This window comes from Filobasidium floriforme (assembly GCF_021052385.1).
Source record: "Filobasidium floriforme strain CBS 6241 chromosome Unknown HD553scaffold_20, whole genome shotgun sequence".
NCBI lineage: Eukaryota > Fungi > Basidiomycota > Tremellomycetes > Filobasidiales > Filobasidiaceae > Filobasidium > Filobasidium floriforme.
The window spans coordinates 347,792-362,188 of record NW_025763641.1 but is presented as its reverse complement, the minus strand read 5'-3'; the positions used below and the strand labels follow the sequence as shown (position 1 = coordinate 362,188).

General features: G+C 54.6%; 3 protein-coding genes across 3 annotated transcripts; all 3 read left to right on the top strand.

Moving 5' to 3' along the window:
- Positions 1-137: 137 nt before the first annotated feature.
- Positions 138-4,476, top strand: HD553DRAFT_329578 (valine-tRNA ligase; the record flags this gene model as incomplete). Its single annotated transcript, XM_046181925.1, has 16 exons — positions 138-261; positions 349-513; positions 580-1,094; positions 1,162-1,281; positions 1,360-1,563; positions 1,636-1,857; positions 1,919-2,022; positions 2,088-2,169; positions 2,230-2,938; positions 3,003-3,160; positions 3,225-3,380; positions 3,449-3,652; positions 3,719-3,851; positions 3,915-4,093; positions 4,163-4,312; positions 4,408-4,476. 16 exons carry the CDS (start codon positions 138-140, stop codon positions 4,474-4,476), a joined length of 3,294 nt encoding a protein of 1,097 aa, XP_046034312.1.
- Positions 4,477-4,731: 255 nt separating this feature from the next.
- Positions 4,732-7,658, top strand: HD553DRAFT_316492 (Mbp1 and Swi4-like apses protein 1). The gene is made up of 6 exons (XM_046180629.1): positions 4,732-4,902; positions 4,988-4,992; positions 5,188-5,372; positions 5,446-7,268; positions 7,331-7,435; positions 7,503-7,658. The coding sequence occupies exons 1-6, from the start codon at positions 4,849-4,851 to the stop codon at positions 7,536-7,538; spliced, it is 2,208 nt and encodes a 735-aa protein (XP_046034311.1). The 5' UTR covers positions 4,732-4,848; the 3' UTR covers positions 7,539-7,658.
- Positions 7,659-7,978: 320 nt separating this feature from the next.
- HD553DRAFT_344622 (uncharacterized protein) lies at positions 7,979-9,522 on the top strand (the record flags this gene model as incomplete). Its single annotated transcript, XM_046183005.1, has 3 exons — positions 7,979-8,527; positions 8,605-9,402; positions 9,514-9,522. 3 exons carry the CDS (start codon positions 7,979-7,981, stop codon positions 9,520-9,522), a joined length of 1,356 nt encoding a protein of 451 aa, XP_046034310.1.
- Between the last annotated feature and the right edge of the window lie 4,875 nt (positions 9,523-14,397).

Sequence of the window (14,397 nt, the reverse complement as noted above, 5' to 3'; positions counted from 1 at the left end):
GATCGAACATCTACTGCAACTCGCTACGCTCAATATCGACTTTTAGAAAGAGCAATAGTCTCTCGCTATCTCTACCTCGGTATACCACAAATACCTCGACACCTTCAACACGACAGACGCAATTTTCCATCCGCAACATGTCAGCTGATGCAGAATTTAAGGAGAAGGTTGCCGAGACCCTGGCGCCTCAGACGTTGAACGAAGGACCTGCTGCTCCTCAGCTTGGTCCCGACGGCGAACCCGTACAAACCAAAAGTGCCGGTAAGTAGGAGATCTGCTACTTCAATCCGCATGATAAGATACAGCTCGCTGAATGCGTCCTCCGTTGATTAATCTTGCCCGATTTAGCTAAGAAGGCGGCCAAGTTGGCTGAAAAGCAAGCCAAGCTCGCAGCCAAGCAGACCAAGCAGGTCGTAGCACCTGCAGCTGGTGGAGCCAAGAAGGAAAAGGCCAAGAAGGAGGAGAAGGTTGAGGAGGCGTTCGTCAACACGACGCCCAAGGGAGAGAAGAAGGGTCAGTCAAATCGTTTGAAACGTAACATCCGCGATATTAGAACGCTGAAGCGGGAGCCACTGATAGATGTTTCGGGTGACCTGCCGAAGACGGCTTACAACCCCTTGGCTGTCGAGGCTGCCTGGTATGACTGGTGGGAGGCCAAGGGCTTTTTCCAGCCTCGTTACAAGGAGGGTACCGAGAAGCTCATCGAGGACGGCCGAGGCGTAAACTACACCGGTGAACACCGAGACGAAGGGACTTTCGTCATCCCCATTCCTCCTCCCAACGTTACTGGAAGCTTGCACACCGGACACGCTCTCGCTGCTACTCTCCAGGACACTCTGATCAGGTATTACCGAATGAAGGGGTACACGACGCTGTACCATCCTGGGTTCGACCATGCCGGTATCTCCTGTCAGGCTGTTGTGGAGAACAGGCTGTTGAAGACCGAGGGTAAGAGTCGGCATGACTATGGTCGAGAGAAGTTCGTCGAGAAAGTCTGGGACTGGAAGGAAGTCTACCAAGAAAAGATTTCTTCCCAATTCAAGAGGATCGGTATTTCGGCCGACTGGAACAGGTCTGCCTTCACGCTCGACGAGGTCAGTTACGGACGATTAGGTAATGCACGGCGGGCTGCTGATAAGCGTTCTGTATGGATCTGAACAGCGATGCGACAAGGCTGTTAGAGAGAACTTTTACCAGCTGCACAAGAAGGGCCTACTTTACCGTGCCAACCGATTGGTCAACTGGTGTGTTAAGCTGAACACTACCCTATCGAACCTTGAAGTAAGTCCTAAGGTAGCATCCTTACCAAGACATAAGGATCATTAGTTAATCGATTCTTTTCATTTTATCGCCACATAGGTCGACCAGAAGGATCTTAAGGGAAAGACGTTCTTGAACGTTCCCGGTTACGACATCAAGGAAAAGTTCGAATTTGGTACCATCACTTCGTTCGCCTACGAGATTGAGGACACCGATGAGAGGATCGTTGTTGCAACCACTCGTATCGAGACCATGTTGGGAGATACCGCTGTTGCCGTGCACCCGGACGACGACCGATACAAGGTCAGTTGTCGGACATCCTTAGAACTCAAGGTGATTGGCTAATACGCCCATCCTCGACTCTGCATCGTTTAGCACTTGATTGGGAAATACATCAAGCACCCGTTCGTCGACCGCCGATTCCCTATTGTTGCCGATGACATCACCGTCGACATGGCATTCGGAACCGGAGCCGTCAAGATCACCCCCGCTCATGACCCCAACGATTATGAATGTGGAAAGAGGAACAATCTCGAATTCATCAACTTGATGAATGATGACGGAACTTACAACGACAACGCCGGGGAGCAGTTCAAGGTAGGTCGATATCACCCGTAGAGGTGATTGCTTTGCTGCCAGCTAACCGCAGTGACTGCAGGGAATGAAACGATATCACGTCCGAACGGCCGTATTGAAAGCCCTCAAGGAGAAGGGCCTGTACGTCGAGACCAAAGATAACCCGATGCAGATCCCCATTTGCAGGTAAGAGCCAGAAGTGTAGTTCTGAGGCGTTACGTAAAGGGAGTTTATCGGGGTACTGGTTGCAGCAAATCCGGCGACATTATTGAAAGCATCATGAAGCCTCAATGGTGGGTCAACCTGAAGGATGCGGCCGCCGAGGCTACCAAGGTGAGAGCAGGATTTAGAGTATCTCGAGACAAATCGCGATAACTGACTTGTTTTTCGTAGCGTACCGAGGCTGGAGAGTTGAAGATTTTGCCGAAGAGCTCCGAGGGCGATTATTACCGATGGATGCGAGATATGCAGGATTGGTGCATTTCCCGGCAGCTCTGGTGGGGCCACCGATGTCCTGCCTGGTTACTGATCATCGATGGCAAGAGGCCCGACCCCTCTGATGACAAGAGCTGGATCATCGAGAGATGCGAGGAGGATGCCATGGAGGCCGCGAAGAAGATTGCAGACGGACGACCGTTTACCATTGAGCAGGATGATGACGTTTTGGACACCTGGTTCTCCTCTGGTCTTTGGCCGTTCGCCATCCAGGGTTGGCCTGAGAAGACCGACGATATGAACAGCTTCTACCCCGCTAGCTTCTTGGAGACAGGTTGGGACATTCTGCCCTTCTGGGTCGCACGAATGGTCTTGCTGGGTATCGTTTTGACCGACAAGATGCCCTTCAGTGAGGTCTACTGTCACGGTCTCGTCCGGGATCCCGAAGGCAGGAAGATGTCAAAATCGCTTGGAAACGTTGTTGATCCCATCGACCTGATCGAGGGTTCTACGCTAGATGCGCTGCGAAAGCAGTTGGAAGGAGGAAACTTGGCCGATGCCGAGATCAAGCGCGCGGCTGAGGGCCAAAAGAAGCTCTTCCCCAAGGGAATTCCCCAGTGTGGTACCGATGCGCTGCGTTTCGCTTTGTGTAACTACACTACCGGAGGTGAGCTACGATCGTGCACGATATCACTGTGCCAGACATCCCTGACTCTAGGTGTACTTGCCAGGTCAAAACATCTTGATGCAAATCAACGACGTTGAAGGATACCGAAAATTCTGCAACAAGTTGTGGAATGCCACTAAATTCTGCATGTTCAAGCTGGATATGGTTGACATCGACGGAGCCAGGCTTCAATCGAACTTTATTCCCAACAAGACCGATGCTGTATGTTATTGTCGTTACACTGTCCCGGGAGAGACAACGCTTACTGATGGCTTCGAACTTGAAGAAAACCGGGAACGAGACTCTGGCAGAACGGTGGATCTTCCACAAGCTTAACCAAGCCGCCATCAAAGTCAACAAAGCCTTCGAATCGAGGAATTTCCATGATGCTACCGAGGCGGTTCACGGATTTTGGCTTTACGAACTCTGCGACGTCTTCATCGTAAGCAATATTACCGGCAAGCGTAACGTCAATGAGCTCATTAGAATTCATCTCGGCAACGTCTCTAGGAAGCCACCAAGCCGTTCACGACCGACGAGACTCCTGCTGACGTCAAGAAGTCCGTCCAGAACACGATCTACACCGCTCTGGAATCGGCCTTGCGTTTGGTCCACCCGATCATGCCCTACGTCTCAGAAGACTTGTGGCAGAGGCTGCCTCGAAGACCCGACGAGAAGAGCGAGACTATCATGCTTTGCGCCTTCCCGTCTGAGGTGAGCAACCTTCCGCTTGCTGGGTATGCGTATATATGGATTGTTAACACCGCTGGCGCTCTCCAGCGAGCCGATTACCACGATCCTCAAGCCGAGAAGGACTTTGATTTGGTTTTCGACTGCATCCGAGCCGCCCGATCTATCATTGCCACTTTCGGTCTACCTACTAACGGAAAAACGCCGGAAGAGAGGCACGAGAGTGAGCACGACTTGTCTTAGCACTCCAATTCCAATGCTTCCAACTGATTATCCGCTCTTTCAGTTTATGTCCAGGTTGACAGCGAAGAGACAGCGAAGATGATCTCATCGCAGGTCCCCATCTTCGAAGCCCTGATCAAGGGTTGCAGGGAGATCAAAATCGTCACCAAAGCTGAGGATGTTCCTGCTGGATGTGGCACCGAGCAGATCAGTGTCCAGGCCATCGTCCATGTTCCTGTCAAGGTATGTCTAGCACCGGATGAGCTACAACTACGTCAGGGATCAATGTTGAACGTCGCAACCGTTTCATAGGGCAAGATTGATGCCGCCCAGGAGATCAGCCGACTGGAGAAGAAGGTCGTACTTGCCAACACCAACGCCGACAAGATCAAGAAGCTCCAGAGCCAGGACAACTACGAGACTGCTCTTCCCGAGAATGTGCGACAGAAGAATGCTGACCAGGTACGCCGACCGACTCTCACATACGCCATTTACGATTTCGGATTCGCGACTGACCTTGACCTGCGACGCGTCACGCTCATCTTCATTTCCCTCAGCTACGCGGTATCGAGGCCGAGATCGAGACCTTGCGACTGGCCATTGAGAAGTTCCAGAGCCTTGCCTAGAACCTTCACATATATCAGACCACGCATATTAGGCTTGTATAGGCATCATGAATGACTTCTAATCGATGTAGGAGAAACACCAAGATTGCCATAGCGATCGGCGGCGATGCAAGTGCGCTTTTGTCTGTCGGACCAGGGCGACGCGCTTCGAGAGCAGCGGTGTCCAGCAGCCGGGTTGTACCGACATCGACAGCGAATGTAGGTGATTGAAGCAGAATTGAATGGGTCAGGGCCGCCTTTAGTGAGCTTCGGGCTCTACTCAGCGACACTGAGATTCTCGTTCAGTCTTGGAGAGTAGCACAAGGTTACATAGTCAAACTCGAACACCACAGACGGCCACACCGGAATCTCGCACAATCGCTGACCTTCAAGATGGGGAAAAAGACTGCAATGTCTGCCGAGATCGGCCCAGATACCGTATATCAGGTAAGAGGATCTGCCATCTGACAAGCTCTCTTATAGGGCTGCTAGCTGATGGAAAGCATGACGTTATATTGCGATGTCTGATCAGGCAACGTATAGGTATGCTCCAGCTTATGACGCTCATCTCTTGCCCTGCTAATTCGACGCGTCGAGCTGACCCCGAGCTTCACGTCGCGTGTCGTTGATGATCCCCGTTTGACAATCTATTCAAGTGGAGTGTGAGTGTGATAACGTCGGACGTCGAGCCATTTCGTTCGTACACTAAAGGCTACTTCTGGCATGATGTAGGCCGGTATACGAGTTGATCGTTGGCAAAGAGCTGGTGATGAGAAGGCAGAATGACGGATGGTTGAATGCGACACAATTGCTCAAGGTCGCGAATTTCGACAAGCCGCAAAGAACCAGGATCTTGGAGCGAGAGGTGCAGAAAGGGGTCCATGAGAAGGTGCAAGGTGGATACGGAAAGAGTCAGGGTGATTGCGATTAGGAATCTCGAATGACCTTGAAAGAAGAATTCGCCTGACAGATCGCGTTCGTGACCCGCAGGCACCTGGATCCCGCTGGAACGTGCCGTCGCGCTTGCGAAACAGTACGAGATTCACGAGCTCATCCGACCTATAGTCGAACTAGACGCCCGAGCCGGCACCCCGCCTCCAGCACCGAAGCATTCCATCAAACCGTCTCAGGCCAAGCTGAAGAAGCAGGATCTCGCGTCGCTGTCCGTCAAGAGCGCTAGAAGCACGCCCAGCCTTTCGCTTGGACCGCCCATCGGTCAGGGTTACTCGCTGCATACCGCTTTACAAGCGGGTCCTAGCGGTTATGGCGGCGATGGTGGTGCGCCTTCCTCGGCTGTCGGGGGAGACGGAGCGGACGGTTCCGATGGCGAAGGTGCTGCTACTGCATCCCCATCCCGATCTTCGTCGTCTCGTACCCCTTCCCCTATTCCCGCTCCAACGAACATGCTGGGAACGCTCAACGATCATTTGTCGGGAATATACTCGGATCAACAGCAGCCTAGCTATAGTATCGACGGGATGAAAGCTGGAGCTGCTATGGCGGGACAGAAGCGTAAACTTGAAGAGGATTACGAGGCCGCGCCGTCATCTTCAAGGACGAGGCTTGACACGGACGCCGTTTACCTTGTCAACGGGCATCCGCCACCAGCTGGGCCGGAAACTTACGCCAACATCATCCTCGACTACTTCATCACGGAAAAGGCCAAGATACCCGATTGTCTGGTGAAACCCCCGCCAGACTTTGATGCCAACGTCTCAATTGATGACGACGGTCACACTGCATTGCACTGGGCTTGTGCGATGGGTCGACTTCGAGTCGTCAAGCTGCTATTATCAGCCGGTGCCGATATATTCAGGGTCAACCACGCCGAGCAGACCGCTCTAATGCGTAGTGTCATGTTTTCCAACAACTACGATGTGCGGAAATTCCCTGAGCTGTACCAATTGCTCCATCGTTCTACCTTGAACATCGACAAAGGTAACAGAACGGTGTTTCATCACATCGCTGACGTTGCCCTCACCAAGGGCAAAACGCATGCCGCGCGGTATTACATGGAAACGATCCTCGCCCATCTGGAAGATTTCCCTCGAGAATTGGAGGATGTCATCAATTTCCAAGATGAAGAGGGCGAGACGGCGTTGACATTGGCAGCTCGTGCTCGGAGCAAGCGCCTTGTGAAAGCGCTTCTTGACCACGGAGCCGATCCCAAGATCAAGAATCGAGACAAGAAGAGCGCCGAGGACTATATTCTGGAGGACGAGCGGTTTCGATCCTCACCCAACCTAGGCGGGCAGCTTCGATTAGACGACGGAGAGAGCTCGATGCGAGCTGGATTCGGCAGTCTCCCTCCGCAGCTTTATCACTCGCAGTCCGCTCAGCAAGCGGCGGGAAAGTATACGACGGACATGACCACGATGTTGGATGATCTCGCACGGTCATACGACACTGAACTTCAGCAGAAGGAGAAGGACATCTCGCAGGCAGAAGCGCTCCTTGTTTCGCTACGATCGGATATCGAGGAAGCGAAAAAGACATTAGCGGAATTACAAAGCAGAAGTGCCGGATTGCAACCGGAACGAGAGAAGGTGGCTGGTTTGCAGTCTTCGTTGGAAGAGAATATGGGTCGACGGTATCGAGCTGGGTGGGAAGCCTGGCTGGCTCACGAAGAGGCGCGGGAGAATGCATGGGAACAGGCTGGTCGACCCGAGACGGCGGAATGGCAAGATGTCATCGCCATTGCCAAGGTGGAAGGATCGACTGACGCGGAGGAAGCGCAACTTGTTGATGAGGTTGAGCAAGGAAAGCGGAAACGGATCGAGCTCTTCAAGCGATATGTGCGACAGCAGACCGATGTAAGCTGGCTTTCCCATGAGAATCGCGCGAGACTATGAGCTAAGATAGGTTGTCGCTACAGGTCGGAACCGGGGAAAAGATGGCAAGCTACCGAAAGCTGATCGCCTCTGCTTGCGGAGGAATGCAGCCTAGTCAAGTCGACCGATTTTTGGTGGAGATCTTGGATGTGAGTTGGGCAGCCTTACTCGTATCGATGCATGCGAAAATGCGCCTAACCATCATCTTTCACTTAGACGCTTGATGGAGACGCAGCCGAGGGTATCAACTAGTCGATACCCATCATCAATCTCATAATTACGACCATGTCTTGACATCCGCTGTGTATAAATTATATCGTATCGCCAGAGTGAACGATGATGATGACTTTCGCGATAACATGATCACGTCTATACCGGGCGGTTTGGTTCAACTCGCGAAAAACGCATATTATGCGATTTCGCGTTTCGCGCGATATCTTACCGCTACTAGTGCTGGCGAGCGATATCATACCGGTTGGAATCACAAAAAGCAGCTCTTCATCCCAGTTTTTGATAGATTGGTATGAAGTTATCTCGGGCCCAGACCTCTCGTCACGGCGTACACCTCGACCTAGCCCTCAGACGTACACCTATACCTATACCCATATCTATACTCTATCCTCCACACCGTTACATCTAGCACCTCTTGTACCTTCGCCCTTAGCACACCACGTTATACTATACAATTCAAAATGTCTGACGCCGCTCGACTCGACCGCCTTGAAGCTCTCATCATGAAGATGGTAGCCCCTAATCGACCTGCAGATGAACCTGCTCCCGATACATCAACATCAAGCCGCCTTCATGTCATCCCTGAGCCATACCGACGACCGAAAGCTCCAGCCCAGCCCGTGTATAGCGAAGACGAGGCCGAAGAGGACTCATGGGATGGAGAGCAAGACGACCCCGAAGACCCAGAAGCTACCCCTCCCCCCCTGCCCAGACACAAACCAACCCGAGGTGAATCATCTGGATATGCACCTAGGTCGACTCAGGCCCGTAGTACTCGTGATTCACCAGACGTCGGCCCATCCAACCTTGCTCGACGAGCTCATGCACTGGTACAAGCCAACAAGACTACGCCCTTCATTCGCGCAGAGGGTATAAGGTCTGCAGGTGCTGGTAACTTCAAGCAACGAGGCCATGGTGGGGGCTACGCTTTTGGAGGTCATCCTCTGCAGCAGACCTCTCGTCCTCCCAAGAAACCTGGCAAGGACGTCAAGGCTTGCAAAACCGGAATGGTCAGTACGCGTACGCTTGGTGGGCCCTCCGTAGTGATACCACACGTCAACTAACTTGCCCTCGATCGTTTACACAGGTGGTCTATATCCCAGACGGTTCTTTTGTCAGAGACAAGTTGACCCTTGTTTCTATCTTCAAGAGCAAATGGGCCGGTACCAAGGAGTACCTGTCTACAGCTGGCTATATGCAACCTCTCCATTTCAAGGCCCACATGAGCGCGAAAGACATGGTTGAACACGTTGAAACGATCTTCAAATCAAGCCGACCTTTACCCCGCCTCTGGTCTTGGGCCTTCCTTCAACCGGCTTCACAGAGTCTCAACCCTGCCGCTGTGTATTCACCCTGGGATACGACCCTCGACAATCTCCGTGCGCGTTGCCTCGACACGCAGTTCATCTGCATCATTCCGGAGACTTGGGAGACCCAGCACCACTCAGGCTTTCGGCGTGCTGTTGCTCAAGCAATCAGCCGTGATCCTGTGTCTTGGCAACCTCTACCCAAGACCCCCATGGGCCCTCCCTTGAGCCAGGCAAAGAAGGGAAAGAGAAGGGCCGTACGCGAGACGTCATCCGAATTAGACCGGGAGGAACAGCGATACCGCGATGCAGAAGCGTTAGAGATCGCTATGGCAGATCCGACATGCCCAGGTTGTGGCAGATCATACCCTACGGACCGGCTAGAGTGGCATGTCACCAGCTGTGCCAAGGCTATTGCCCTGAACCAGGTGGAGAGCTCAGAATCGGAGCCAGAAGGGGTCGTTGATCTAGACGCCGTTCAGCGTGAAAACACGCTCGACACAGACCCAGGCGATCGGGATGTCATCACGATCGACGATTACGACAACCTGGGCAAGATCACTGAAGACTTCCAGGCCGTGAGTGATGTGGGGGGAACGCCTGAACCGCAAGGCCCAAGCATATCGGGTCAGTACTCAAGCTAGCGTTGGTACAATATAGTTTGCTCACACCTTGCGTCTGATATACAGATCTGCTGAAGACAAAGCTGACACCGGAACAGTTTCGGGCCATATGCGTTCAATTTATCGAAGACCATGGCCGAGAAAACTTCAATATGCATGTGATGGTGGCCAAAGGTGTACCTTCGGATCAACCTGCCATACCATCAACGCAAGCTGCTCAGGAAGAGGTTGTAGTCGACTGGGAGTTAGGCACACATCTCAACGGCGTAGAACAAGACGGAGAGTCTAGGCTATCTGAGCCAGGCGTAGTTGAAGAGCCAGCACTTATGCCTGGGGTCGAAGTTGCGGTTGGCAACAAGAGGGCAAGGTCTAAGTCTTCTCCAGAGAAAAGCGGCATTGCTCATGCACGTCGCAGACTCCGAAGCCACAACGAAGCCTCATCTAGCAATGCGTAGACCTTTGTACTTGTAGACCGCAACGGTATAGATAAAAACATAATTTAAAAAAAGAAAATACATGTATAAATAAAAAAAAAAGAGGCCCGACTACCTCCTTCGCCCACCTCGAGCAGCAGCCTTGAGCTGGGTGCTCGTAGGCTTCGCTTCTCGGCGAGACGAGTACCAAGGGTGAGTGACATACTGGCAGTTCTTGCCGTTACGCCAGATGCACCTCAAACACTTGCCCTCCTTACCCGGGATGACCGAGCACTCCGCATACCTCTCGTTCATGGCAATCATGAGCGCATCGTCTTCTTGGGGTGGGCGTGTCTCCCCACAACAGACGTTGCACTCGTCACCGTCGATCATCAAGGCGGCCCCGGGATCGTTGTACAGGGCCTCGGCGGCCTGCGAGGGATAGCAAGATGAAAGACCGATGGGGTTAGTATTTGTTTGTCAACTAATCTATCAGCCTTGACGTGACTTACAATCGCGTTGGCCCAACGGTTGTTGGACCAGGTCACCGGCTTGAACTTAGGCATTTGAAACCCCTCATGGGGCGGGATGCGTGGCGACAGCCTCCGGCTCCGCCTCTTGCTCGGAGAGGGCGAATCGACGAGGTCGAAGTCGTCGTCGTACCCATCGAACTCGTCGAGAGCCACGGGCCTCTTCGACCCTCGGCGGGGCGTCCTCACCTCGTCGGACCCCACCACCAGCTCCAGCCTGTCCAGCAAGCTGGTCATCCTGGCCTCGGTGGTGGGGCTACCCGCACCCGCACCCGCACCCGCACCTGCACCTGCACCCTCACGGCCGAGGAACGGGTTTGGGCCTTGGTTTTGCCCGGTCCGGAGGGGTCGAAGGGGAGGGACGGGAGGGGCAGGAGGGGGAGGCGGGGGGCGGTGTTACGGCGGCGAGTCCGCCGGGCTGGTGCCCCGGGTCGGTCCACCGGACAAGTGAGCGGGAGAGAGGCGAGGGTAGGAGTACACATCTATATAGTAATAACGGATGCCCAGCATCCGGTCTGTAGTGATAGTACAACGTTCGAATGTAAACAACAAATACGGCGGAGTCCGCCCTCGGGGTGGCCCGCCGGAACGCGTCTCGGCGCGTCCCGCGTCTCGGCTGCGTCGATCTCTAACAGTATCCCCCGTCTAGACACAAACTCCGGATGTGTCAGTCGGTAGTCTCCGAACCCCCTTTGCGGTACTCCGACCGGCGCGGGGTTGGCTTCGCCGGGTATTGACGATGGAACGATATCACGACGTCGTCGTCCCAGTCGAATTCTCCAGCTCCGACCCAATCGTTGTGCGCCATGTCGTACCCCTTCCACGAGACGAAGTATTCGACTCGAGCAACTCGACCCTTACGCACTCGGGAGTCTAGGATCTCCGCCACCTCGTAAGCAGCCTCTCCGTTGTCGGCGACTTCGGGCGGTGGCGGCGGATCTACCCGCCGGCTTTCCCTAGTGTTCGCCTTGTACGGTATCAACAACGATACGTGGAACACGTTGTGCACGCGCCTCATACTGCTAGGCAACTCCAATCGTCGGGCAAGGCCCGAGTTTCCCACCTTCTCCGTAATTCGGAACGGGCCGAAGGTCTTCCAATCCAGCTTCCTGCTCGGCCGAACCGTGGTAATGTGTTCAGACGACAACATCACCAGGTCCCCGACCTCGTACCCCTCCGCCGGCACATTCCGTCGCTTGCGATCGGCGTACTTCGCCATATTGGTCCGTGCGAGTTCTAGCGACTTCATAACCTGCTCGCGGACCTCCTCCATACGATCCCGGAAGGCTGCTGCCGACTCGATGCTCCCCGGGACTTGGCGAAGGGAGAACTTGAAATCTTCTCCTTCGGAGGCCATGAACGGCGACATTTTGATCGCCGAATGCCACGCGTTGTTGTAGGCGAATTCCGCCATGGCGATCAACTCCGCCCAATCGTCCTGTTGGAAGTTCGTGTAGCTCCGGAGGTACTGTTCCAACGTGAAGTTGGTCCTCTCCGTCTGTCCATCGGTCTCGGGGTGATACGCCTTCGACAACCGCTGGTTCATCCCGGTGATCTTGCACACGTCCTTCCAGAATCGCGACGTAAACAACGCCCCCCGATCGGTCAACAAGTCCTTAGGGTACCCATGGAGCCGCACCCATTCGTTGACGAATATCGACGCCAACGCATGCGTATCGTCGTCCTTTCGACAGGGCACGAAGTGCGCCCTCTTCGTAAAACGATCCACTATTACGAGGATCGAGTCGAACCCCTTTGACACGGGCAGTCCCGTGATGTGGTCCATAGTGACCGACTTCCATTTCCCCTCCGGTACCGGTAGTGGGTGCAACTCCCCCATGGGTTTTGCCCGCGGTCGCCTATTCCGCTGGCAGACGTCGCAGGTCGCCACATACTCGGCCACCGTCTCCCTCAGTCGGGGCCACCAGAATTCCCGGAGAACCATCTCCGTCGTCTTGTCCCGACCATAGTGCCCGACCAGCTTCTGATCGTGGCACAGCGCGAGCACTTTGCTGCGCAATACCTCCTTGTCGGGGACATACATCCATCCTCGGTATAGGAGAAACCCGTCGCTGTCCACCGTCCATTCCTCCGCCTTACCCTCCGGCGCCTGGGAGACCCGCTCGGCTCCGGCGGTCAACTCCGCGTAGGCGTCCTTGACGAAGGCGTCTTCCTTCAATTCCGCCAGCAGTAAACGCTGGATCTCCTCCTCCGGAAGTTGCAAGGTTCCGCATATGCGGAGTGCTCCTTGGCGCTGGCCCGTCGCAACGCTCCGACGGAGCGCCCCTTCGTTCCCCTCCATCGCGAGGGCATCCAGCTGCATCGGCAGCGCGCTGTTCTGCGGCCGTAGCAGAATCTCCGTTTCCAGGACCTTGGAGTCCTTCATCAGTTCTTCCCGGCGGCTCAATGCATCGGCCTTACCATTCTCCGTCCCGGGCTTGTACTCCAGGGTGTAGTTGAACTGGTTCAACCGCTGCGACCACCGCGCCTGTCTCCTCATCAGCATTTTCTCGGTACGGAAGTACTCGAGGTTCTTGTGATCCGTAAGGATCCGAATGAGTCGACCACTGTCGAGGTACTGTCGCCATACCGTGCAGCTGTACACGATCGCGAGGAGCTCGCGGTCGTGAACGTCGTAGTTCCTTTCGGCCGACGTTAGGCTCTTCGACATGAAAGCCACAGGGTGCATTTTTCCGTCGGCTCCCTCCTGGGACAGCACCGCCCCGATCGCTCCGGAGGAGGCGTCCGTCTCCAGCAATATTTCTTTATCCTCGTCGAAATGAGCGAGGATCGGCGCCGTCGTGAACGCCCGTTTCAATTCTTGGAAGGAGGCCTCTGCCTCCTTACTCCATTCCCATTTTCGACCTTTCTTTGTAAGGTCGTGCATCGGCCTGCACTTCTTCGAGTACCCTTCGATGAAGCGGCGATAGTAATTGGCGAACCCCAGGAAGGACATGAGTCCTTTCACGTTTGTGGGGGCCGCCCAGTCCAGTACGGACTTGATCTTAGAGTCGTTCATTTGAACGCCCTGCGGAGTAACGTCATACCCCAAAAACTCGGTGTGATCCGTATCGAACTCACACTTCTCGGCTTTCGCGTAAAGCCCGTTCTCCAACAATCTCCGAAGGACTTCTCCGACGGCCTCGTCATGCGACTCCTGATCCGGTGAGAAAACCAGGATGTCGTCCAGGTAGATAACCACCTTGGTGTCCAGCATATCCCTGAACACGTGGTTCATCCACCTCTGGAACGAGGCTGGAGCGTTGGTGAGCCCGAAGGGCATCACCAAACACTCGAAGAGCCCTTCCCGCGTTCGGAACGCCGTCTTCCATTCGTCGCCCTCCTTTACCCTGAGAAGGTTGTATGCCCCTCGCAGGTCCAGCTTGGTGTAGATCTTCGCCCCCTTGAGATGGTCTCACGTCTCCGATATAAGGGGCAAGGGGGTGCGATCCTTGACCGTGATGTCGTTTAACCTCCGGTAATCAATACAGAGTCGCAACGATCCATCTTTCTTCGGAACAAACAGCACGGGGCTCGCCGCCGGAGATGTTGACATCCGGATAAAGCCCTTCTCCGTCTGCTCCTTAATCCACTCCGACAACGCCGCTCCTTCCTTCGCGGAGTGCACATAGCACTTGCCAAATGGCGGGGTTGTCCCGGGGAGTAGATCGATGGCGTGGTCAAAGGACCTCGCCGGCGGCAGGGTGTCTGCCTTTGTTTTTGAAAACGCGCCTAGCCAGGCGTGGTACTTCTTCGGGACCCTCTCCCGGAGCGTCTCCATGTACTCCGGAGGATCCAAATCATTCGGGAACGAGTCCATAGGTTGGACGTCCCAATCCCACAGGTCCGGTCGTTTGGCAGGGGGCGGTTGTTCCACCACCGCGTCCAGGCGTGCTGCGTACAGCGTGTAGGACCCCTCCATTACGGCCCTGTCGATCTCCTCCGACGCTGTGCTCCGTCGGACTCTCTCTCGGGTGGACTCCTCGGGGGAGAACACCACCTCTTTC